The sequence below is a fragment of the Cyprinus carpio genome, chromosome A1, assembly GCF_018340385.1.
Source record: "Cyprinus carpio isolate SPL01 chromosome A1, ASM1834038v1, whole genome shotgun sequence".
Lineage (NCBI taxonomy): Eukaryota > Metazoa > Chordata > Actinopteri > Cypriniformes > Cyprinidae > Cyprinus > Cyprinus carpio.
Genome location: NC_056572.1, coordinates 20,253,194 through 20,280,577, shown reverse-complemented (window position 1 = coordinate 20,280,577; position 27,384 = coordinate 20,253,194). Strand labels below are relative to the sequence as shown.

General features: G+C 38.3%; 1 protein-coding gene across 9 annotated transcripts; it reads left to right on the top strand.

Moving 5' to 3' along the window:
* Positions 1-308: 308 nt before the first annotated feature.
* On the top strand, positions 309-26,873 carry LOC109094553 (neurabin-1-like). Of its 9 annotated transcripts, none has more exons than XM_042757135.1 (20): positions 309-480; positions 2,737-4,776; positions 13,762-13,894; positions 14,004-14,124; positions 14,251-14,355; positions 14,659-14,887; positions 14,983-15,120; positions 15,200-15,253; positions 15,345-15,574; positions 15,785-15,881; positions 16,112-16,247; positions 16,443-16,597; positions 19,497-19,824; positions 19,951-20,008; positions 21,150-21,221; positions 21,369-21,573; positions 22,145-22,192; positions 22,772-22,888; positions 25,604-25,792; positions 25,872-26,873. In XM_042757135.1, exons 2-20 carry the CDS (start codon positions 2,899-2,901, stop codon positions 26,040-26,042), a joined length of 4,464 nt encoding a protein of 1,487 aa, XP_042613069.1. In that variant the 5' UTR covers positions 309-480; positions 2,737-2,898; the 3' UTR covers positions 26,043-26,873. The 9 variants fall into 9 exon arrangements, with proteins under 9 accessions (XP_042613069.1, XP_042613114.1, XP_042613086.1 ...); XM_042757152.1 differs by lacking the exon at positions 309-480 and adding an exon at positions 1,696-1,885 and having other exon boundaries at positions 21,471-21,573; XM_042757124.1 differs by lacking the exon at positions 309-480 and adding an exon at positions 1,696-1,885.
* Positions 26,874-27,384: the final 511 nt, after the last annotated feature.

The following is a 27,384-nucleotide window of genomic DNA, read 5'->3' as shown; positions in this document are numbered from 1 at the left end:
TGGCTTTATACTCTGTTCATGAGTTTTATCTTATTTATTGTATTTTTTTTTTATCATCTCATCTCAAGATTCTTTTCTCATCAACACACATGCAACAGTTAATCATTTCTATACAAATGTGTGAACTGTATTGCATTCCACTTCCAGCTAATTTTCTCGGATCTCTCTCTCATTCTCTCATCCTTGCTGCCTCTATGATTGGGTGATATTTTTATAAATCTAGGTCCTGAGGCCACCTGGGGAAAACAGCACCAAATTCAGGCCATGTAACAAACCCGAGCCGAGGAAAAAGGACTTCGACAATGATGCGTCATATCACAACTTTCCACAAACAGAAACAAAACACAGGTCATGACATAGTGAAACAGGACTAGCAGCTGAGCAGCACAGGCTACAGACACCTGTTTCATTCATCTACTCTGGACTTACATGTAAAGCATTTCTTTTTCCCCCTCATTGGAAAGGAATATCAAAGAAATGGTAAGTGTCCTTGCTTTTAATGCATGCCAAAACTCTTTCTTCTGATTTTTTATTTTTATTTTTAAGGAGTGCATTTGTTGTCATTACTGAAGTATTGTGGGGTTAGTGTAAGACAGTTTTCTCACTGATACTGATTATAAGTGGTTATAGGAAAGCAAAAGAGATCTCTAAGAATGAACCTTGTGAGACATCTTATTTATCTTGTTTCAGAGAGACATGGCATAACAGTATAAACTATTCAGACCTGCAGCACAATCTCAGAGAGCATTAAATTCAGATTTATATTGCTTACAGCAATAAACGCATGTAGGCTACACACTGCAGTTGCTGGAAGGTTATTATTATTTTTTATTATATATCAGTCAATCCGTTTTAAACGGAACTGCATGCTTCAGCTATGCTGATTGTCACTCTGAACAGCAGCTCAGCAGAGATAATCTACTTTCAATATGTAGCTACAGAATGCCATCTGTTAGAGGCTTCATATGGTCACAGTCCACACCAAGACAAACAGGAGGAGACAAAATGTCTACAGCAAAATGGTTTATCATAAATCTTTATGATATTGGCAGTTTACATTGTCAGTAGTGAACAGTGTGTTCTCCTTTCTCTTGAATTATGTTCAGATTTGTTTTGTTAATGACATTTATCTGCATGCATTGCTGTTTTCAGTCTTTACTCCTTTGTTTTTTTACCCTATGCTCCACTCCACACATCTCAGAAGCACTAAAATGGTGACCTACTTGTAATTGTCAGGGAGACTGAACTCAGATACGGCATCTCTGTGGCCCAAAATGCATGGAACATGTTTCATTGCGTGCATGATCGGTTTTGAGATCCCAAAATGATTTATTATTATTTTTTAGCTAATTAATATTTCAGATCCAAAAATGAGAAAATCTGTGTTTAGACTCTACCTTCGAATTATTAAAATGTTTTAAAAAAAATTTCTTGATTTAAGAAAGCTTTGGGGATAATATTACAGTCAGCGTGTCTTTCATACATTCGCATCACATAATTTGGGAAATGTGTTTCTGTTATTATTTAAATACGTGATGTCTATAATAGGCTACATTAGCCCCTAGCCATTATCTGGATTTAGCTGTTACTTTACGGACGAGATTACTGATTTAACCACGGTTGTCCAAGTATTGTTTTTTTTTCTCTGTCCCCCCGTGCGCGCGCTTGTCTTACTTGCGAGCACAGGAAAGAAGCAGCGGGTATGACGCTGAAGGAGGGAGCGCGCATGTAGGGATAAGGTTCGTTCGTTGTTGAGCTGGTTACATTCAAGCAGAAAGACATGTAGACTTCGGAGAAAGGAATGACGACGGATAGTCTAACAAGTTTGTGACTGTTTGCTCATGGTTTCTCAGATCTTCCGTAAGTCGCAATGAATGAAGTTCAGGTAGGTTTAAACTCGTTTATCCGGTCGTGTTGTTTTCGAAAAATGGAAAGATAAACTTCCTTACACAGACTTCAACTAGTCAGGCTTCATTAGGATGAAGTCGGTTACAGCAGTCAGTGGGAAAAGATCAGCTGTCAAAAACGAGCACCTGCTACCTTTAAAAAATTAGATTTAAAAAGTAATTTTAGGACTGTAAGTTAGAGATGCAGTACAGACCTGTCAGTTGGTTAACGGTAAGGCAATTATTACTGCTTTAAAAGATGCACTTATATAATACTTACTTTTAATGTGTTCAAAAAGTAAACAGAATGGAAGTAAGCTGTATGAACAATTTAAGGACGAACATTTACACTTTTCTGTAAAGTAATTTTAAAGTTATGCTTTCAGTTAAAAGTATGAATCGTCTTGATAATTTGAGGTAAAGGGAATTATTAGTATTCCTTGCATGAACCATCAACTAAGATTTGTTTGTATTGTATTTAAAAACTTATAAAAAGTGTTTATGTTATATTTCATGTTATTTATCTAATGTTATCTAATATTAGTGTGGTTTTGTTTACCCTGGTGGTGTTTGTTTATGTGGTTAAAAGTGTTCTCTGTCATGTTATTAAAGGGCAAAATAGAGGCCTTCCATTGTCCATCTGTGCTATCAGTACATTTTAAAATATCAAAATATTTTATTAGATTATTAAGAATAGTATATTATTCAGTATAGGCATTTTTTACAGTTCAGTTTAACAAGTGTGTTTGTGTGTGTGTGTGTGTGTGTGTGTGTGTGTGTGTGTGTGTGCATTTACAGTGCAAAAGAGTGTTGAGGGATCAATAGTTGTGATCATTTCTTTTTGCTGTAGGTAAGAGCGGTTGGCACTCCGTCAGTCACTCGGCACCATCTGTATCTACAATCTCAGCCAGTGTGAATGAGGACGTACCATGCACCTGGATATACGCTACTTTTTTAGTCCCAGTTTTATCTATTTTACTAAGTGAGAAATCTGTTCTTTTAATCTGTGATCATGATTAAAAGTGAAAACAAAAGTGAACGGGCACTGAGAAGTGCATCTCCTCACAGGAATGCCTATAAATCAGACTTCCATTCCATCAAATGCTCATTTGATGGGAGTGCATCAGTCAGCTCGACTTCCCCCTTCTCCAACGGAGGCAGTGACACCCGAGGCAGACCGTCAGGCAACAAAGTGAGCAAAATAAAAAATATATTCTTGCATATGGATGGAAAACAGAATCAAGACAGTCCCAATATCAGCAAACCCACGTCACCCAAATTTCCACTGGATTCCACCCCTTACAGGTCCAGTCTGAATAGTGTTACCAGTCTAGATTCAGCCTCCTTTGAGGCACGGAAAACAGAGGATGTTTCCATTGACAAGGCAGCACTGGCTGAGAAGTTCTCAATGACCAGGAAGCTATTTGAGAGTGGCCTTAAAAAGCAGTCTCCAACGGAGAGATCTAGCTCTCCTAAAGTTATCTGGCCTCAACAAGTGGAGAGACAAGACAAGAAAGTTTCAGTTACTGGAGAAAGAAATGACAAACCTAAAGAGGAAGAGAAACAGGCAGAAGAAAGTGAGGACAAGGAAAAAGGGAAAAGTGAAAGTGAGACACCACCACATAAGCTTAGTATGTCAATGAATGCTGGGCCAATATCCAGACGTCTGGAGAGTTTTATGTTGGACAGTGATAGTGAATCGCTGTCAGCTGCTCCTTCCACAGAATCCCATAGTCCCTTTAGTCATTCCCAGTCACCTTCCGCTGCTAGCAACCATTCGGATCCCCCTTCATCACCAGACAGCTGTAGTTCCCCTACCTCTTATTCACTATGGGCTGATTCTCCTTCTGAAACGTGTTTGCCCAAGTTAAATGGTTCAGATTCACACAGTAACCCTTTGAATGGAATCTGTACGGAGAAGACATTACATAATGCTAGTTCCACAGTTGAAGAACATATTAAGTCCTCAGAAGATACGGTCTCATCAGAACCCACTCTTCTGTATACAAGCGAAAAGATCTACCACTTGTCTGCAAGGAGTACCACTAGTCATGCATCTGTAGCTGAGGATCCTGCATTTCAAGAGCAGCAAGATGAAGACAAGAACACTGAGAAAGTTCCTGGTTTGTCCACGGTCAGAGCTGAGCTGGTGGTGGTGAAAACTGAATCTTCTGAAAGCGAGGGCAATGAGGAGGAGCATGTTGAGGATGATGTTTTTGAAGAGTCTGTAAAGGAGAACCAATCCCAAAATCACAATTCTGAGAGGGTGTTGACCAACGGCGAGGAGCTCCAATTAACATTCTTTGGGAAGGAATCAATACGGAGTATTAGGGAACATGAGGAGGGATGGAGGGTGTGTGAGGAATATGTACAGACTGGAAAAGAGGAAGACCATAGAAGGGAGGGAATGTTTCTTGAGGAGAACGTAATGGAGAAGGAAGACGAGGAGGAGGAGATAAAAGACAATGAGGAAGTAGAACTAAAGACAGACCGAACTGAAGAGGAGGCAGTACTGGAGACTGTTAGTGAGCAGAAAGCTACCAATGTTGAAGATAAGGAACAGCAGGATGAACAGAGAGAAGGAGAGGATGAGGAAGAGGATGAGGGAGTAGAGGAAGCTGTTGAAGCTTTAGAGGAGGATGACGATGACCAAGAGATGGAAGATGTCTTAACAGGAAAAGAGAGGCAACAGCAAGATGATCAGGGACCGATGGGGAAGAGATCTTTAATTTGTGGAATTGAGAATGCTGCCTTTGTGGATGACAACAGGACTGATTTGGAATGTCAAGAGAAGAAGGAATTCCAGGAATTTGAGGAACTTCCAGGACTCTCTGATGAGGAAGATCTCAATCCAAAGAAAAAGATCAAGTTCTCTACAGCACCAATCAAGGTATGTCTCACTCAATCTTATTTTATATTTATATTATATTTAGTGCTTAAACTTATTTTTTATTCAGCTTTAGCATTTATTTGTTGGTCCCTCTGAAATGGTTCAGAAGGTTTTCTTTAGAGAATTAGCCTGCTGGTTTTGACCCAAATCTGTGTTCGCACCTTTAGCAGGTGCTCATGGCTCAATTCGGTCAGCACCTTAGCTCTTACTTTCATGAAGCATGTTTATGGTGGTACTATTGCAGCTATTATTCACGTTTATATGAAAAGATCCTACTTGCTTTAAGGTATTTGGCACCTGTGTCCTGTATTTGTTTTGCCCCAAAACACAAACAAACTTTGCTTTTGGTGAGAGGAAAATGATATACTTGTCCGAGACTTGTTTCACTGCTTTATTGATCCTTATGAGTTCTGGTTCCTGGTATAGTGTTAAATACCTTCTACCCAGAACTTTAAGATAACAGCTCTCAACAAAGGTGCTGTCTGAGCTTGTATCCCTTCAGGCATGTAATATCCTATGTCTCATGTTCTGACAGGTTTTTTTTTGTTTGGTTTTTTTACACAGAGATATGTGTGATTTAGTTCCCTATCTTAGGGCTTTACCTCTGGTCTCAGCTGATATGAGCCTCATAATTTGAAACTTAATGAAACAGATAAACAAGATTTTCTGAAATAGAAAATTTATGTTAAAGGGATCACAACGTGTTTCCTCACTAAATCTGTCTATAGAAATTGACTGTTGGGTCAGTTTAATCTGTTAGCACTGTTAACTGATTGTAATATTGAGTGCAGACTCACAGACCACCCACAGCCCATTGACACCAGATGCACACTGCACTCAATCACTACACAAAAATTGACAGTCTGATTGGCTGGCTTCTAAACCATTTACCAAGGTATTGCATGATACAGTGAACGCTTTTATTAGCTAATCACTGGATTTGCCAAAGTTTATCAGGTTAGTGCTATAAAATCTCTGCCATATCAGTATTTATTTATTTTTTTGTCTTGTTTTCCAGTACAAATAACTAATAATTTGTAAATCAACAGACATTTACTTGAAAACCCAAATAATGTAAGATAAGTGTTCTTTTTTTAAAACTCTATGAAAGTTAAGTGAGTTTATGCATTAAACAAGGAAAAATAGCAGCCAATGGGGTTAGAAAATAAACTTAAATCAAAAGCCATATCACCCTGTAGCTGAAGACTGGTTGCCCTTACGAAAAAGAAGTTTATACAAGTGTGCTATTAGTATACTTCTTTTATACTAAACATAGGAAAGTATGCTTTTAGTTTACTTTTTATGTACTTCTCAGAAATGGGCTTTAGGTATGGAGACAGATTTGTCTCAAATATAATTCACGCAAAAAACACGATTCACACATGCGTAAACAATTTCACATGCATGAAACCTAATTCACGTACACACAAACAAAATTCACGTGCGTGAAAAAAAAAATATATTCACAAAAAGCAATTCACATGCGCAAAATAAAATTATATATTCATAAAATACATTTCACAAATGCAAAACACAATTCGTAGATATACAACTGTGCACAAAAACCTTTGAATGTTTAAAATATACGAGTGTCTGAATGTACAAATCGTCATTTACTACGAATCCACTCGGATTTGTGTGTGTGTGTTTTTGAGACTTTCCTGGCAGAGCTCTCTTCCCACGTGGGTCTGTCGTACTCTTTAGCCAATCAGATGCGAGCTTACCATTCAACCGATCATATCATAAGCCACTGAGAGTGCATTCAAGGAGCAGGATTCTGCGCACCTTTTGCGCAATATGGATTAATTAGAACGGAAATTAAGCCTTTACATCAGTAATCCCATAGACAGTAAAAGAAATGGACACAGCGACCCAATTGGAACTCAATTGAGACAAGTGAAGCCCATTTTTAGCGATTTTTTAGAACTTCCATTTCTGACGCACAGACTCAAACTAAGCTTGATGACGTCAGCAACCTGTCTGACAGATGTAAATCTTCTAGTAGCTGTGCGTGCAAACTGCCATCGTTAATCTTGCAGAGACGGCGAGCTTGAGCGGGGAGTTCTTTGGCGTGAGTGAGCAGGAGTAAGTATTCTGATTAATTATTTTGTATAGTATTTTAAAATGTAACGCCAGGGCTTCTATGGGCTTCTCTCTTGACGTCTCCCCGATTGCCTGCGAGCTTCTGAATGCACTCTCGGTGGCTTATGATATGATTGGTTGAATGGTAAGCTCGCATCTGATTGGCTAAAGAGTACGACAGACCCACGTGGGAAAGAGAGCTCTGTCAGGAAAGTCTCAAAAAACACACACACACAAATCCGAGTGGATTCGTAGTAAATGACGATTTGTACATTCAGACACTCGTACATTTTAAACATTCAAAGGTTTTTGTGCACAGTTGTATATCTACAAATTGTGTTTTGCATTTGTGAAATGTATTTTATGAATATATAATTTTATTTTGCGCATGTGAATTGCTTTTTGTGAATATATATTTTTTTTCTCGCACGTACATTTTTTTTGTGTGTACGTGAATTAGGTTTCATGCATGTGAAATTGTTTAAGCATGTGTGAATCGTGTTTTTTGCGTGAATTATATTTGAGACTAATCTGTCTCCATATTTAGGTACTCCTCAGAAATATACTTAAAATGACATTTAAGTCTACTTGACTTATACTTACAAAAAGTCTAAATATATTTGAGCTATACTTGTGCTCCTAGAATCCGTGTTTTCATTGCTATACGGTAGAGGGCACTAGTACACATCTTCTGTACAGAAATTCCAAAAAAAAAACACAAGTGAAGAAGAAGAAGATACAACAGATACTAAAACATGTAACATGATCATGTGACATGAAATAGCATCAAAACTGTAACGTTATGGAATAAAATGTCGACCGATGAAGAGGTAATAATTACAGTCAAGCTTTGGGGTGTTGATCGAGTCCATCTACGTTTTGATTATCAATCTGAATCCAAATCATAGTCTTTTTTCAGCTTTTTGTTCAAAATGTTATTTCTTTATTTTTTATGAAACTTACCCACATTAAAGTGTTTAAAAAAATAATGCATGAAGCTAGAATAAAATGTTTTTGTTTACAAGCAGATATTCGTATAACAAAATATATACAAATTAAAACCTAAATAGGGACATAGTAGTATACTTAAAGTATGATGTAAAGGTCACTTAAAGAAAACTTATGAGTATACTTGCAGTATAAAACTACTAATCTAGTAGTTTACTGAGACTATACTTCAAAGTGTACAAAGTATTTAATTAGTAAACTATCAGTATATCAATAAGTTCACTTCTAGTGTAATTGCAATACAAATTACAAACATAGAGTTAAACTAGTTGTGTACTCAAAGTTTGCTACTGTTATACTTAACATATACTTAAAGGTATACTTTTATATACTAGAAAGTGGGCCAATTTAGTCCCAAGAAGTATTGAAACAGTACACTTACAAGTATACTACTAGAACACTGATATTTGTATACTTGCTACATAAAGTATAATTAAAAATATTCTTGAACTTTACTTGAGTATACTTATTTAAATGAACTTGAAGTATACTACTTTTTGGTAAGGGTGCTCACTAAAACTGTAAGTAGGTGTGGTCGTTAAAAATCTCATGGCACTTCTTGTAAAGAGTATGAGTGTAACTCTGCTGTTCTTGCCATATTGACTCATTGGCCCTTATCAGTCTTGGCGGTTGAATTGGCTTCATCACGCTACTTTCTTCTCTCCACCAATAGCTGTTATGTGGTGAGCATTTTGGCTGCCATTGCACCATGCAGTTGGATCCTGCACACTGGTGGTGGTTGAGGAAAGACCCCTATCCTATTGTAAAGTACTTTGAGTATACATTAGTATCTAAATGCACTATATAAATGCTTCATTCATTCATTCATTCATTCATTCAACAGGTTTCCTTACCCCAATTTATTTGAGGTGCATGATAGCAAGTAAACCAGATCTAAACAATAGTATTTGTATATGTGTGTTAATTTTAAATTTTTTTAAATGATATTATTACTTTTGGACATACATTTTGAACACAAAGTCTGTACACACACACACACACACACACACACACACACACACACACACACACACACACACACACACACACACACACACACACACACACACACACACACACACACACACACACACACACACACACACACACACACACACACACCTAAAGGATTATTAGGAACACCTGTTCAATTTCTCATTAATGCAATTATCTAATCAACCAACACCCTGGCAGTTGCTTCAATGCATTTAGGGGTGTGGTCCTGGTCAAGACAATCTCCTGAACTCCAAACTGAATGTCAGAATGTGAAAGAAAGTTGATTTAAGCAATTTTGAGCATGGCATGGTTGTTGGTGCCAGACGGGCCGGTCTGAGTATTTCACAATCTGCTCAGTTACTGGGATTTTCACACACACACAACCATTTCTAGGGTTTACAAAGAATGGTGTGAAAAGGGAAAAACATCCAGTACGTGGCAGTCCTGTGGGCGAAAATGCGATGTTGATGCTAGAGGTCAGAGGAGAATGGGCCGACTGATTCAAGCTGATAGAAGAGCAACTTTGACTGAAATAACCACTCGTTACAACCGAGGTATGCAGCAAAGCATTTGTGTATCCACAACACGCACAACCTTGAGGCGGATGGGCTACAACAGCAGAAGACCCCACCGGGTACCACTCATCTCCACTACAAATAGGAAAAAGAGGCTACAATTTGCACGAGCTCACCAAAATTGGACAGTTGAAGACTGGAAAAATGTTGCCTGGTCTGATGAGTCTCATCTCATCATCGGTTTGTACCAATTTAATGCTGTGGAAGCTCATGCCTTTGCATATTAATCAGAGTATAAATCTAATATACTAAACAACTGATCAAAGGAAATAAAGAAAGACATATTAAGCGAGTTACAGTATAGGTGACAAAAGTCCACCACATTTACTGGCCAAAACCAGTCACCACTAGAGGTTGTATGATTGTGTGTAAGGTTGTTTTATTTCCTGTGGATCTTGCAGTTGTTCTCAGCACTCTTAAAAGATCTCCTAAGTTTGGAAACCAGGTCATGTATTTCTTCAGAGCCTGGTAGACTGAAGACACCATGGATTTATAGTCTGGGTCAGAACACATAGCAAATCAGTAACATTTCAGATTACCGTAGCTCAGTGTTCAATGCGTCACTCTCCCCAACATCCCTTCCTTCTTGATGTGTCCTCCTCGAGCAAGTAGAGTAGGTCAGTGTCAGTTTGTTTGCTGTGTATTTATAGAAGTGGGATGAGCGGGTGGTAACTAACAATTGTCTTACACTATGATGCATTGACTCTCTAAATCAGGAAGCTTGGATCTCCCTTAGTAAACATATGGTAGCGTTCCTACATTTTTTGTTTCTACATTTTTGTTTCCTCAACCCTCAGGATGCGCCTGTTTCTGTATTTGTGGAGCTCTTGTGTTTACTCATCCTGTTTCCCATATATAGGATCAACAGGAAGTGAGTTATAGGTTTATGAATGAGGATTTCCTTTCAACAGATGTTTGTGTTGGACATCTTTTGAACTTTGAGGAGACAATGGGCTTTGAATATTAGCTCATAACTTTGTTTTTTCTCTTCTATACTAAATATGTTGTCTTCAAAATCCATCGTTAACCCTAAAATGCAGGGGGGGTTTTATCACCCAAAAAAAAGAAAATTCTGCCATTTACTTACCTTCATGTCATTCCAAATCTGTATGACTTACGTTCTTCTGTGGAACACAAAAGAAGACATTTTGAGAAGGGTTTTTTTTTTTCTTCTTTTTTTCACCATACAGTGGAAGTCAATGGTCACCAAAACTGTTGGTTTCCATTAATTTCATTAAAAATTTTGGATTTTAAATCCCATTAAATTACTAAAGGCCAGGATTTCTCAATTATTTGTTGCTGACTTCTTTTTATTGCACACTAACTTGTTAACAACCCTTTTAAATGCTGCCAAAGGATATGTTTCTTCATTGGAACAGTTTAGTATTTCATTATCTTAATATTTCTCGATCATGGTGTTTTTATGTTATTACAACTCTGGGATTCAGGTTTAATGCTGGACCTAAACGCTGTGACATCTGTTGTTTTTTCCTTATTGTAAGTCATAGTTCACTGACAGACTCTCTCAGTCCCAGGAAGAAATAGTCCTGTGTTCTTGCTAAAATGCCACAGCTTAAAGGAGTGAGAGAGGGAGGGGGGAGATAGAACGAGACACTGTGCTTGAGCATGTTTGTGAAGAAAAGGACATTGTTCAGAGGTGCACGCTTACTCCATGACAACTAGAGTCGCTAGACAAAAGAAAGCAGGGAGAGAATAAATGAAGGGAAGGAAAAATGGGATTGTAGTAGAGAAGGAAAGATGAAGGGAAAGTATGGATGGAGGAAGCACAAGTAAAATGGTAAATGAAAAGACAAATGGAGAGGAAATACTGTGACTTTGTCTGTCACTTTGCCATTTCTAATTGATTTGGACGCATTGTTTTCCTTCTGTTTAATTCTACTGCTGTAGTCTGATGCCAGTATTAGGAATGCATACCATTGACTGACCTGCTTTTTAACTGCCTATGCCAGCCTAAACCAGCCACTGACAAAATGCTGTGGATATGTAATTTAGCTAGTGCCTTCTAAAGGGAGCGGTCACTTTTACCTTTTTTATGGTGAAATTTTGAAGGCGAAATGACCCAACAAATTTTTCTTCAGATAACAACATACAAATTCACCATTTTGACCAACCAATATAAAACTGCTTAGATTGAAAGTGACCTCTAATGGTTCATTCATATTGACAATGGACTTTCTTTGCCTGTGAAAGTTCACCAAATACATGACCACTTTTTAATACTGCAGAATGAATTTGTGTGCTTTTGTAGCATTATCTGTAGCATGTGTGGAATTAAGAATTGTATTGGTCACTCTTTTTTTCTTGTGATTACAAAGAATGGGAACTGGAGCTTTCGAGATTGAAAAAGGGATGCAAAGGCTCCATGAAAATATCATAAAATTAGTCCATATGACTGTTGTGCTGTAATCCAAGTGTTCTTGCTTAATGAGTGGAACACCCCAAAATTGAATTAATTATTCCCTGAAAATCTTGACATCTTTCCTTACTCTTCTTGACATGTTGTTGAGAGAAGTAGCTGTGTCTGATATGTCAACTAATCACTCTTGACTAAGATAATTTCAGTGAATCGGCTGGTTCACAAAACTAGTCTGAATGATTTGTGCACAGATTAGTCAGACCAATTTCTCAACTTAAGCTTAATGAATGAATAATCCTTTCTCAGCTGTTAACAGCTCACTGAAAAAATAATCAGTGAGAAATAATGTAAATTTTAGTCTGTTCTTCACACAAAGCAATTGACCTATTGATAAGCCCCACCCCTCGAATGCAGATGAGCCAATGGCAGTCGAGTATCAGTTGGACGGGGAGCAGAACTAGGATATCTGTAAGTTTCAGCGCCATAGAGAAACATTGGAAAATCCGAAGCTCGCATCGGTTTAATGGTATTTATGCTACAAAAATGGAAAAACTATGTGCCTGTGGTACTCGTAACACTGATTCCAGGTATCCTGAGAGGATAGGCAATAGAATTTATTTTATTACATTTCCTAAACCGAATCAAAACAGAGCAAAATGTCCCTAAGCATTCAACCCCACTCCCAATGAAGACAAAAAATTTCATTTTCTGGTTGTCATACTCTCATTAAGTTACAATTTTCATCTGCTCAAGCTGAACGTTAATGTCATCTTGCGTTTCAACCATAGACTGTATAAAAATATGGATGTAGTGACTCCTGAAGAGCAGTTTTGAAGCTCAAAGTGTGCAGAGCGGGCCATCGCCATCTTGGCAGCGCGTCACGAGCGACTCTCCCGGATAATCGAAAATGGGCAAAAAGGCGGGAGCTGGTTGCTGCAGCGGCAATCCACCTGTCACTCACGTGGCCACGCCCTTAATTATGAAGAACTTTAAGGCCTAATATAATTTAAACGGATGAGTTATAAAAAAATTCACTCCCTCACAGTTGTCATGAAGGGCAAAATTAGCTATATAGACCAAAATCATTTTTTGAACCAGGCTGTAAACATGTTTTTTTTCTGTTGTAAAGTTGGGCATTTTAACATGGGGAGTCTATGGGACTGACTCCCTTTTGCAGCCAGCCTCAAGCGGCCAGTCGATGAATTACAGTTTTAGTCACTTCCTTGTTGGCTTCACGAGAAAGAGCGGGAGGTTACCGCTCGGTTTCAACAAGGTATCTCTGGCTAAAACTAGCTAATATTAAAGTTAGTGAGTCAATGCTATTACAAACCTAAACAGCAAACTGTTCTCACATCATGTACAGTGTAAGTCAAAAACACATAAAGAAGGTCTATATTATACTCTGCGGTACATGAACAGTGTTGATCCGGGAGTGTTGTGTTGTCATCAGTGATCGTTATGACCGTAATATGAGGCTTCTCCAACTAAACCCTCGCTTCGAGTTACCAATTGTATTTATTTAAAAAAAAATGTATACATCCCGCCATAGGATATTTAATTCCCACTTGAATGGTGGCCCTTCTGTATCCAAAATTGTGCAAAACTTTGTTGGACAAGTTTTTCACACTGACAGCAGTCATTGTGAGACAGTGAGCAGTTTTTTTGTTTGTCCAAGGGAGCAACAGTAAATAAGGGGGGCAGGGCTTACAGATAGGTCAAATGTATCTCTTCAGAAGACAGTGCGGAAGTTATATAGACAACTTATGTTTTGAAGCTTGAAGTCATTATTCATCAGGATGGATGAATACTGAGTCGGTATTAACATGTAAATGTGGGCAGTCATAGACAGGAAGATATGAATCAGTCTGAATGACTCATTTTTTTTTCATAAATGACCTGAGTGGACTTTGTGTTGGTGTGTTATTTAATGTATTTCTTCTCCTGCAGGTGTACTTTACCTTCTCTGATGAAGATTATGATCGAAGGAATGATGATGTGGACCCTGTGTCTGCATCTGCTGAGTACGAGCTGGAAAAGAGGGTGGAAAAGATGGATGTTTTACCTATAGACATTCAAAAAGGTTTCTTTTAAACCTTTATCACAAAATGTGTTTCCCCTGGTTTGAAATTCCTGAGAAAGTCAAGTAACTGTAGAAGAACTGTATTTGAGCTGCCTGTTTTAATGTGTAGGAAATGATGGCCTGGGAATCAGTATAATTGGTATGGGAGTTGGGGCAGATCAAGGACTGGAGAAGCTGGGAATATTTGTGAAGACCATCACCGAGGGAGGTGCAGCTCACCGGGATGGACGGTAAAAACTTGTCTCAGACTTTGACTTATGAAATCAATAAAACCTTCTCTGTGTGATAGCAAACAATGTGAGTAACAGATGCTGATGATTCTGTATTAAACAAGCATTGGTGGTTTGTCTTAACAGAATTCGGGTAAATGATCAGATTGTGGAAGTAGATGGAATCAGTCTGGTTGGTGTCGCTCAGCTCTTTGCTGCTACCACATTGAAGAACACCAAAGGTCTGGTCAAGTGAGTATCGACACAACAAGCTTAACATAAAGTGACCTGTGTGAAGTTGTAGTTAAAGTTTGCTAAGGTTGTGGCTTCAGGCCCCACCAGGAACAAGTTGTGAGCTCACTCCATTATGCCCTAGAGGGATTTTCACTGTATTATGATTACTGTGAGTTATGAACAATGAACATGCATCACTTATTAAGGAGGAAATGTCTGGTAATGATTCACCAGGGCAAATCTAATCTCATAGTCAGTATAATACCAGCAGCGGTCATAGTCCTAGAACTGTGTGAAGGAATTTTATGTCCTCCAATGCAGGTTTCTCATTGGCCGGGAGAAACCAGGTGTGGAGAGCGAAGTGGCCCGTCTGATCAGCGAGACTCTACAACATGAGACAAGCCCTGAAAACCAGGAGCCAAAAGATGAAGACCACCATAAACCCCAAAACCATCAGCTGCAGGATGACAAACAGATTTCTCAAATCCATGACCAATATCACGATCAACAGGAAATTGAACCACTGACTGAAAACGGTGTTTTGCAACAGGTATGTGAACATATAAAGAACATATAAAGATAAGCTTGATGTCATGAATAAATGAGTCACTAATCTTTGTTGGGCCCATATTATGACTGATACAGAAAGAGGCCGAAAAGATGCAGGGGGCGGAGGATGCATCAAATGACTTGACACAAGAAGTGTTTTCACAACAGAGCAGCCAAGGCATTGATCTACCTGAAGATATCAATCCTGCTGAGCTAGAACAAAAATTCAAAGAGGTATATTGTGAATTTACATATTCTGTACTGTATTCATCATTGTGAAATGCTTCTTACTCATTTGAATTTTCTGTTATAGCTGCAGATAAAACACAGTGTCACAGTAACAGAACTCAATCAGTTGAGAGAGAAGGTAGGATGCTTCTAAAAATGCTAATTTCTTTTTTTAGTATCTTGTGTGCCTGCAGAGTTATTTAACTCTTTGTGTGTTTGCGATTTCAAAGCTGGAAGTGAGCGAAGCCGAACGCAAGTCTTGGGAGACTCGAGGTGCAGCTCTTGAAAGGAGTGTGGAAGAGAGCAGGGAGCGCATTGAAAAGTTGGAAAAATGCTGGCTTGATGCTCAGGCCCTCTGTAAAACCATCAACCAGCGTTTGAATGAAGCCCAGAGTCAAAATGATTCCCTGCAGCTCAAATACAATAAGACCATCACGCTTCTACAGGAGCATCAGCAGAGGTGTGTTTGAGCATGTTATGTGTTGTCATAGCAGAATCTTTCTGGGAGGTTTGGTCAGGCGTTCTTGGAAATGTACTGATATGTGATAGGTGAATTATTAGAAATCCTAATGCTCCAAAGAGAAATACATGAGACAAGAAAAATTAGAAAAAGAAAGAGAGAATTTAATTATCATGCTTTGTTAACGGTGTGGCTGTTCTTGACTTTTAGAGAGGCTGAAGGTGCAAGGAAAGAGGCGGAGCTGAAGGGAAAACTGGAGCAAAAGGAGAGAGAGTACAAGAGCACTGTGAAGCAGTTGCAGCATAAGGTAAAACTAATCCTGTTCATGGTAATTTCTCATTTTGAACAAAATGAGATTACAAATATGAATATCTTTCTGGTCTTGTGAGTGTTTTGTGATGTGGCTTGAAGGCAATGTAAGTTGCTTTGGATAAAAGCGTCTGCCAAATGCATAACATTTAGTCATCATAGAAACAAATATAACAGGATGGAGTCTTGTGACTCTATATGCACATAATACCTCTCTGCATTTCTCAGATAACTTGTCTGGAGGGCCGAACTGGATCAGACCAGCTAGAAGAGTCTTGCAGCCCTGCAGGAGAGAGTCAACCTAGCAGTCCAAACTCTGGTTCCTCTGAAAGAAATGGAGTATCTACAGACGACCTTCACTCTGGTAGAGAACAGCTCGGCCAATCATTTATTCTGTAAAAGCTGGTCAAATAAATAGGACTAGATGTAATATCTTACTCTAGTTTATTGTAACACCTTTATTAATCATTATTTTGTTCAGAAAAGACATAAACAGCCTAATGTGTTAAAGTAGTTCCTTCTGGTTTTGAGATGTTGGTGTGTGTCTGTCTGTCCTCAGATGCAGACTGGGGAGATGTTCCTCAGACGGCTCGCCTGGACTGCAGTGTCTACAGAGCCAAAGCCAAACTGGCACAGGGATCTCAGCGCAAGCGGCCATCCCGAAATAAACTCAGAGAGTCAGCAAGAGGCTCACAGGCACCAAGCCAATCACAGGTGCGTTGAACCACAAACATTTAAATACTTCACAGAGTTTCATTGCAGGTCATCATCAGTTTAAACTAAGGCATACATGAAGAATCTCTACGTCTTTCTTGCTATTTGGTCTCACTCAGAAAGTCTCACACTTTCTTGAAATGCTGATCAGGTCCTTGAAAGTTCTTGAATTTATTTTGTGCAAGAAGTTTTCTGGAAAAAAAATTCCATAATATTCCCTCTGGTCCACTAATGTGTTATTTCACCAACACTTAGTAGCCTATGCTTACCTGATTTACGTTAGTTACGTGCATTTACGCATTATGTTAAGTGTTTCCCACGTAAGGTACTTTGTGTTGTACGTTGTTATGACGTTCACACGCACACGAAACTACTACGATGGTACCTCAAAGTTTCACAGACACACCATGAATTTAATGTAAACCCATGAGGCAAGAAAAACTTGAGGTAAAATTTATTCAGGCCAATGCTTTGTGTTTAACATGCGTGAATTTTTTTGTATGACATTAAACTTTATTTTTAGAATAATTGTACATAGGTTAAGCAAAACAAATGTGATTATTTCTGAGAACCCTTTTATACACCTTTTATACACATACTTAACTGTAGACACGGAATGACACACTATGTGGTACATAACAAATATTTTGAATGTGCCTTTTTCTGTCCCTTATTTTTCTATAAAGAATCACAGTTGTCCCTTATTTTCATTTTCTGAAGTTGGCAACCCTAATGCAAAAGTTAATATCAGATCATTTTAGAATACAGTATAGGATGTACTGAATATTCTTCAGTTTTATGAAAAACAGAAATACAACAAATAGAATATCAGAGCTCTGTCATATGGCCAAAAATAAATACAAAAATATTTTTGCAAAGTTGTGTTTGACACAAGAAAACTGTAACTATGTATCTTAAAGAGGTCATATGATGCAATCTCTTTGGAGTTTTACAAGCTGTTCGTGAATAGATAAGATCCCTAAAGTTGCAAAGACTAAAGTCTCAAACCCAAAGAGATATTCTTTATAAAAGTTAAGACTTGTCCACGCCCCCCCTAAAACGCTTTGTTTAAACTCGCCCCACATGTCTACGTCACGATGTGGGAAGATTTGCATAACGCCGCCCAGATGTTCACGCAGAGAAAGAAGGCGTAGCTTTTACCCTCGGCATAGTATTGTTGTTGCCGCTGCCATGTCGTGGAGACACTGTGTGTTTCATTGTGAAAGTGAAACTACTTTGTTTGGACTTTGTGTGTTTGACGATATCCGCTTCTGCATGCCTAGAGCTGATCCGTGCTGGTTGCTGAGGAAATGCATCTACTTCACAATATGGATTGCCAGATCGGCTTTCACCGTGGACAAAGCAGAGTCCAGCCCGGGGTCGTCACATGTGGTTTCCGCAAGCTCCTTCATCGAATCCGTTGGTCGTGCCTTTTTCAAGCCCACCGTGTATGACGCTGTGTGTTTCGTTGTGAAAGTGAAAGTACTTTGTTTGGCCTTCCAAAAGAGGACACAACTAGAAATCAGTGGTTAAGTTGTATTTACAACACTGTTCCAGAACAGTTCAAACCAAATATTCAGATGTGTGCAGTGCATTTTATGGAGGACTGTTTCCTGAACCTGGTAAAGTAGCCTACAATGCCGTCTTCACACAAAGGCTGTTTCTATAAAGTGGTGCAATTCCAACTTTGCAAGGACAGTCTGGCGCTTCTGACTTCTGTAATGGGTTTTATTGGTTTTGTCTCGTCATGCCGGGAAACGGCATCACAGTATGTTAAGGGGCGTAACATTTCCGTCTCACGCTTGAGGTATTCAGCCAATAACAATGCACTAGATAGCTGGCCAATCAGAGCACACCTTGCCTTTCAGAATGATGAGCTTTGTAAAAATCAACTCGTTTCAGAAAGGTGGGGCATAGAGGAGCAACAATAATGTACATTATGTAGAAAATTTTTTTTTTTTATTTTTTTTTTACCTTAAACTGCATAAACAAATTGCATTACACCAAATACAAAACATAACATTCTTTTTAGCAACGTCATATGACCCCTTTAAGGTAACATGATGTAACCTTGCTCTCACTTTAAATGTGTCCCCACATTAAGTCCTTGAATTTGAGGGTATTGGACCTGGAAAGTCCTTAAAAGGTCCTTGAATTTGAAGTTAACCAAGGTGTGGGAACCCTGGCTGATGCATCAGACTTTTTGTTTTGGGAAAAACAACAGTGTGGTCTATCCTGTTTTCTTCTTCTGTGTTTTTGGCTTATGGTTTGTTATATAAAACAATTTTTTTCCCCCCAGTTTGACTACAAGGAGCTTCCTAAAAGGAGAATGTAGAGAATTTTTACAAATACAGTTTTCAGTTATCAGTTATGTACCACACATAATTATGGTAACAGGTTTGCCATTTTAAGTTTTTCCCCTACTGATAAACATAACACATAATATTTATAAAATAATTGATTATTTTACAGAAGGAAAATATGAACAGGCCCAACAAACTTTTGTTTCCATCAAAATTTTCTATTAACGAAAGTAGAAGTTGAAAAGGGGAGTAGGGGGAGGCTATAAAGGCATCAATATGTAATATTTATATATATATATTATCACGATTAATCGCATCCAAAATAAAAGTTTTTGTTTACATAATAAATGTGTGTACTGTGTATTTATATATATATAAGTATACACATATGCATGTATATATTTAAGAAAAAAAAATATGTTTAATGTGCTACAATCATGTAAGGTTCTGTAAGTGACATTAGCTGTTCTGTAATTTCCAGGGTGTTTGCTGTATTTACACACAGCATTTGTTTAATATATTGACCCCCATCCTGTATGTTTTGACTAACAATTTGGATTGAAGAAATCATAGTTTAATTGTATCTTATTTTATAGGAATCTGTGTGCATACAAGACAACAAACAGGAAAGAGCAAACAGTGAAAGAAGGCGGTCTTACCTCGAGAGCCTAGCCATACCTGTTCCATCTGTTCAGTTTGGTCATGACCATACACATGAACCAAGAAGTGAAGGCAGGGATGTTTTATTTATTCAGAGCCAAACACCCCAAGGAAGCAGCAGCACACAAGCCAGCCTGTCTCCGCCTAAAGACTCCTCCACTCCTCAGTCCCCATCCTCCTCACAGTCCTCCTCTAGTATGTTCCTAAACCTGAGAAACAGGAGCAGCAAAGGCAAGGAGTGCAGCAAGAGCAGAGCGAGCAGAGGTACAACTGAAGTACTTTTTATTTATATCTCCTAATTCCACTGGTTTTCCTGCTCAGGCTCATCAGTATCAGTCAAAAGACTATGAGGAAATTTACAAGATTTTGAATTGCTCCTTTGTTTTACAGATGAAGAGAGTGATGGTTCACCAACGCGAAAGACCAAAAGACGATTCCCAGATTTAAGGTATGGCCTGGCCAGCAACTACCTCTTGTGTGCCAAAATCAGAGACATTACAGTGAGAGGAGATGGACCACTTCATAAATCATAAAACTGGAAGTCCCACCTTTCAGTAAAAGGAATAGTCATCCAAGTGATACAATTTAGAATATATAATGTAAGGAATAATTGAAGATGGGCTGTTATAATGCACACACACAAGGTGATGATGCAGAGTGGCCACTACACCTCTTGTGTGCATTATTTTCTGATAATTCAATGGACTGGAGTCAATTATTCCACTTATACTACAGTTACCACACCTCAAGACATTGCCTGATGTTGTATTTCAAGAAATTCATTAGGTTTTTGTCCTTAAAATGCTCTTGTGTGTAAGATTTTACGCATCTCATTCCACTCTTCCGTTGCTAATTCCAAAACGTCAATTTTGACCTATTAACGGAGGCTTGAGCCGTTGACAGTAATGCAATTATGAATGAAGTTATTACAGAGAAAGATAGAGATTAAGTGTGTGTGAATTACCTGAATGTGCGCGTCTTTCAACAGTGTTCGGCAGCAGCGTCTCTACTAATAGCAAAACTGTAAGTTTATCTTCTTCAAGAACAGCGCCGTTATTACCAAGCTTGTGAGAAATGTCATGTAGCTTTTAAGTTGCTAAACTATTATACTGATTAAAATAATCAGAGCAGCGCTGACAACACATTTCTGTGCGAGTGTGTGTCCGTACTGTGTGTGTGTGTGGGTGTTTGTAAAGGAAAGAGAGTAGTGCTTTCTGTATATAATTCAGTATCTAAAATATGGAAATAATTTGACATTTTTATCTTGTTGTTTATTTTCTCATCAGTGTCATTATGGGTTCTGGTTCTTTTGCTGTTGTAAGTTGTAAAGGACCTTTGAAATAACAGATTTTGTTTTTGTTGGTTGTATGGACATGTAATGCTGTCAAGACTTGGCTGGAACTACTTTAGCCATGCGTTTACCTGAAAATGATTTCACACCTTAAATGTCGGTCAGATTCAAGCATTCAGCAGCCCAGTAGTATAATAACATTTTATTTTGACAGACAGAAAACTATTCTTCCTCAATCAAGTAGATAAGGCCCAGAAATGTAAACCATTCTTCCTCTTTCTTTTGTGTTGCCCTGTAGTGGTATCCGCAGATCTGGAGGCAAAGGCAAAAAACGGGAGAGCATCACACTCAGAGGATCTGTAGGGAGCAGGTGTGGATGTTAAATGTCTTAATATTAAACTTAAGTTGATTAGTTTAAAATCACTTTAAATCTGTAGGTCTTCTCTTATATAGATCAGTTTTATCTCCATTACTTAATTAGCTTCATTAGCAAGGGTTCTTTGTTGTCCAAACTCAGGGGATCAGGAGAGTTACTGGATGAGTCCAGCGGCAATGTTTCCCCCTCTGACTCCATCTCTTCCATCCCTTCCTGTATGCCATTTTCCTGGTTTGGGGACAGAGAGAGGGAAAGAGAGAGAGAGCGAGAAAAAGACCGTTCTGCGTCCAGTAGCAGTCTGCCTCGCACTCCTTCAGAGGGACACATAGAGGATCATGCAAACAAGGTGAGTAGGGTCCAAGAAATTAGTTGACATGTTGTGTTGTCAGTAATTTAAAGCATTCATTCTGTATTGATTCATTGGGGTTGAGCCATTTAAAATGAATTCAGTTTGCACTTTGCAAGGTTGCAGTTAGTTGCATTCCTGGACGTCATTTAAAGTTAATATTTAAGCAATCTTGTTCAGTCTTTGATTCTTACAGGAAGTGAAGTTTTATAATTAGACATATTATGAAGGCTGTACTGTACTGTACTAGTTTGTTTTTGAGAAGACAGTAGCTTACCAAAAGTCTGAAACCATACTGAATATCTGGGATTCAAAATTAAATTTTAAGCTGACAATAAACAAAGTTTTAGGAATTTGCTAAAAACAAGGAAAGCTATATGGTGTAAAATTAATAATTTTTTAAGATTCTACACTATAAGGTCACTACAACCCCTTTGTATAAAAGGTCAGATGTTCTTGCTTCGATTGGAACATTCTTGAATTGTGCTGGATAACATGATCATCACATTGGACCCTACTGTATGTAATTTTGCTTATGCAGAATGTGTTTTTTATGAAATCTTCTTTAAAGCTGACCAACCTCTCCTGGCCATCTCTTCTCTCTCATTCTTTAGATTTGGTACAGTATTCAGTTGCATCTCCGGCTAATGTATCTTTTGTGTGAGGACAGTAGTTACTATCTTAGCTACTAACCCTAGTGGACTAGTTTTTGGCGTGGCTTTGTTTAAAGACGAAATGCTCCATGCATTCTTTCACAATAAACCCTTTTGCCCACATTGATAAAACCCAATCCTGTTTCATAATGGAGCATTGCCATGGACTGTGCTAATTTAGTAACTAGAAACAGTTTGTGTCTAAAAACCCACATTAGGGAGTGATCATTCTTGATGGTTTTAATACTTTAATAGCTTGATTTAATTCAGGTTTAGATATACATTAGTTTCACTAACACGTGATAGGAATGCACGATAGTTGTATTGTGTGATAGCGCTCCATTGCCAGCTCTTACAAGTAATACAAAGTAGTTTTGTGTTTCTACTGGTTTTGGTTTCTGGAATTGTTCTCCACTGGTACAGTTTCCCTAAATAGCATTCCAAGCATCCTTCTATAAATACTGTATCTGTGACAACTGTTTGTGAGTAATTGTTTATGTGTCTGTTTATATGTTTATGTCCCTATATCCTACTACTTATTACAGAGCTTGTCTGTTACGGATGATTCGATCGCAGGTAGCCCTCGCTCTGTGTTGGCAGGGTTACTCAAAGAGCCCCGTCTCCACAGGCGCTCGCACACACACACCTTCTCCTCCTGTGAGGTGAGAGGCCGCGGGGTCACCACTGCATGAGCTTTTCCTGTAGTTAATGGTTAGCATTCATCATATGTATACATTTGATCAGCCCTGAATGTGAACTTTTGCTTTGTGAGGTGTTTTGAAGAGGAGAGCAAGTATGTGTGTCTTGTGAGGGAGGAATGGAAAGAATGAGATCATGCTCATAGCTTTGAGAAAGAGGTAATAGTTCAGCATGCATGTCATTCTGTAAAATTTCAGCAAGTCATTTTCAAACCAAACAGCTTTTTGTTGGTCAGTGCCAACTTGAACACAAGTGAAATCTGTGTGAACTTTTTTACCCTCATGTGACACTCCCAGTCGCATGGATTCCTGTTGAAATGACTGGATTTCACTTGTGAAATTTCATCAGGCACAAGTAAATGTGACTTTTAGGCTCTTCCTTCTATGCATAGTAAGGCACAGGAGAACAGGTTTCTCCCCTCTTAAAACATCCAGACTGTTCATTCTGTGTTTCCTGCCTATGGTTAGGATCTTTCCGCAGTGAATTCTGTTATCAGTATGGAGTATATGGGTGTGGTTGTGAGTGAGGCAGCTCTCCAGTGTCATTTTTATGTGCACGGTATGTAGAATTTCCCAAAAGATTGCAACAGTGTTCCTACGCCCTGTTGGTAAGATGTTGCCACAGGTAACATTATTTCACAAGTTGTGTTGGGTGTCAGTGTCTCAATATTAAAGGAATAGTTTATAAAAAAAACAATAGTTGCTAATCCCCCCTCATATCCTTACAAAACTGTATGACCTACATTCTTCAGGGAACACAAAAGGAAATGTTCTCTGCTCTTTTGGAAGCACTTTATGAGATGTTCAACTCCAAAATGGTAAAAAAGCACCATGAAAGTCTCATAAAAGTACTATTTGACTCACACAGTATATCACAAGTCTTCTGAAGCCATACAATACTGTAGTTTTACGTGTGAAACAACATTTCTCACATTCCAGAAACAGTGGCTGGTTAATGAAAACATCGGATTTATGGTTGGGAATGGTTGGGCACATGCCCACCCAGATTGACTGGTGGCCCACCCAATCAGATTAATAAAAACATTTTTTTTTTAATTTTAATAATAACGAATTAATAAATAATTTAATTTTAATAGTTTCCTGAGGACATTTAAGTACAGTAGCTACGAAAAATAGCTACAAAATAAAAAATATTATTTCGGCATATCACGTGTCAGTCCAGTGATGCTATCACGCAACACCGCGGGCGCGTTTTAGACCGAACGTTTTCCGCGGCAAACTAACTGAGCTACTGAGGATCCAAACGCGCCTGAGGTCATCCATGCTGACTGGACGCCTGAACAACTTGGCACTTCTGTCCTTTGAAAGAGAACTTATTGACACTTCGGATTATATGATGACATAATCAGCGTTTTCAACTCAAAGCCCAGAAGACTCCGCCTGGTTTAGAGCTCAGGTAGCGTTGTGTGTGTGTTTTTATGCTGGCCCGACGTGGCATTACTGCTTGTTTCTGAAAGGATGGTTCGAGTTATTTCAGTTTGGGTGTAGCAACTCTTTTAACGAGTTTTATGAGACCTGTTGTTGTTTCTTATTTTATGTGTGGCGTCATCTAACAGGCTGTTATCTGTTTTATTCTGCCCACTTTTTGTATAATGTTCACCGTCTCCTTTGGCGTTTGTTTACGTTTTGTGAATGCACTTCTGGCTCTGTGTCTCGAAATACAGCTGAGTATATTATGGTATTTAAGTCACGATGAATGATACGAGAGTTGTTCATTATGTCGCCTTGTTGAAGTAAATTTTATTTTTCCTTGCTTTACCCCGGTCCTAAAGTAAAAAAAGATGACTGTGTAAAAGAGTATAATTAAATTAAACGCATTTATGGTGAGATTATTATATTTTCATGTCAATCTGTGTTCATTTTGACCACGAACCATGCACTGTCAGCCTGTCACTTTAATTAAGCGCGTGCAGCACATCAGAAATGATCTCTGCACTGCACCGAACATGGAACGGATCGCCGGACCGCATCCGCGCGCAGTGTGAAAGCTCTATAATACGGAGCCCGGGAATCAGGTGTATAAAATTTAAAAAACCCGAGGCCCCTCCGTATATTTACCAGGCCCACCTATTAATGACGTTCTGTATCCGCCACTGGTTAATACCCAATTTTATTACCTCTTTAATTTTTTTTATCTATGAAATTAAATAAATGTGCAAAGTAAATCTCAAGAAAATTATTTTTGTTTAGCCTTAAATCCTTAAAAAGGCGAAAATATGAAAAAAAAAAAAAAAAAAAAAGTTATTGACAAATTGATTGTTCCTCTATTTTAAGTCACTTTGGCGAAAAGCATCTGCTAAATGCATGTTAATGAACTGAACACTTAAGAAGATTCTTCTGCTTTTATGACCGAATGGTGTTTTTTCTGTTCTGGAGCTTAGCAGCCCCTGGTCACTATATTTTATTAAAAAGAGCTACGACAAAATGTTTTAGAACTTCTCCTTTCATGTTTTAGTCTTGCCTCCTTATTTGATGTCTTCCTCTGCTTCTGACCTGATTTCATAAGTGTGCTCCAGATTTTACGTGAAATATGCCAAACATATGTGGGTTAGCATTCTTTGCATGGGAGAATGGTATATTGCAGTCTTCCACACCTTATGACTCTTCTCATTTTTCTAGTTCTGACATAACTACATTATAAAATGCTCTTGTTTTCAGACCCTTGATGATGGCCCTCTTCCAGCGGCAAAGCAGTACATGTGGCAGAACCGCCCACTTTCCGAGTGGACCAATCAGCAGATCTGCCACTGGTTGATGGGCATGAATATGGAACAGTATATAGCGGAGTTCACAGCTAAAGGTGTGGATGGCCAACATCTCTTGTGCATGGACAGCAGTAAACTTAAGGTTGGTCCATGTGTTTTTTGCTTAATTTTGGGTTGTTTGGATTTAAATAATGTTGCACTGAATATGTGTTGTCTTCCAGGAGCTTGGCGTTTCTAGCCAAAGAGATCGCTCTACTATTAAGAGGAGATTAAAAGACATGAAGAAGGCTCAGGAAAAACTTGAAAAGCAGCAAGTAAAAAAAGAAAGGGGGAGAGAGAAAGAGGCCAAGATTAAAAGCGGCCAACCAACAAACCTCGAGTCAGCCTGCTGAGGTAGAAACAATGTCAAGGGCTGCAAATGTGCACGCTAACCATCCCAAGTATTGATCATTTGTGCTGATAGAAATGGAATAGACTGTCACACACACAGATGATTTGTAGACCGCTGAGAAAGTAACAACATGGGTGAACACATCAAAATACCAGAGGTTTTCTGCCAGTAAAGCCTGACCGAACACGTATTACTGTAAATGTGTCTTTGATAAGCTTGTTATTAATGTCTCTTTTTGACACAACCCAGGAGTTAAAGAATCGATTCCTGTCCATCACACTGACATTCAACGTGCATAATGGCACTTTGAGAAAATGGGAACTTAATCAATTATCCAGAAAGGATATTTCATTGCCTTTAACTGATTTTCTTGAGGGCTATGAGTGTTGAGTGTTATAAGATGCTGCTCATGGTACTAAAAACGATTTTACAGCTGTCCACCAGAGGGCACCGATGTAAAATATCTGGCAGTCAGTAAAGATGCTGAGATTAATCTTCTTCTTTAGACTTAAACACACTCTGCACTTTAGCCAAAAGTTAACTAACAGTCCACGTGTGAATGTCTCATGTGATACGCACACATTCCCAGGGTTAATAGAGCACATCAGGTAAGCTTCGGCTCCCTCTCCTAGTGTGCACTTTTAAGTGAGCACTTCACCAACCTAGACTTCTTTTCTTTTTTTTTTGGAAAGAATCATTATTTTTTAAGTCTACTGTACATAACTCATAGCAATGTACATTTTACTGCAGAGAGGAGAGTAATTCATTGTCTTCTATGTCACAAATGATGATGATTTTACATGTGTATTAATAAATAAATATTTTACAATTATATGATTGTCTTTTTTGAATGAATTTCTGTTTAATTCTGAGACATTTGTTTGTACATTATGACACATGTCGCTGCAAAGATATTTAATGAACTGTAAATTAAATTGACTTTGTTAAAGCACACCTGACAAATTGATTTTGCATTGACTCCGATGATTCATCCAACACTTTGCATCAGTTTAGCGATCTACCTACATTTTATGTGAGTTCATATTGACGTGTGAAAATGCTTTATTAACTTAATAGCCTTATTATTATTATTATTTGATACTTTATCTTTTGCAGGTTGGTGTACTATTGATATAGGATCCCAGTAACCTTTCAGTTCAAAAATAAGCCTTTCTAGGTTTTGAAGAAGGCATGTTTGTAGCTAAATTAATTTGTATTGTTAAAAAGTATGTTACTGTTTTAAATGTAAAAAGATTTAATTATTTCACTATTACACAATGAATTACATTGCATGTGAAATTTTTAAGTAGAAAGGCTTGTATAGTATTTTCTTGTAAAGTGCA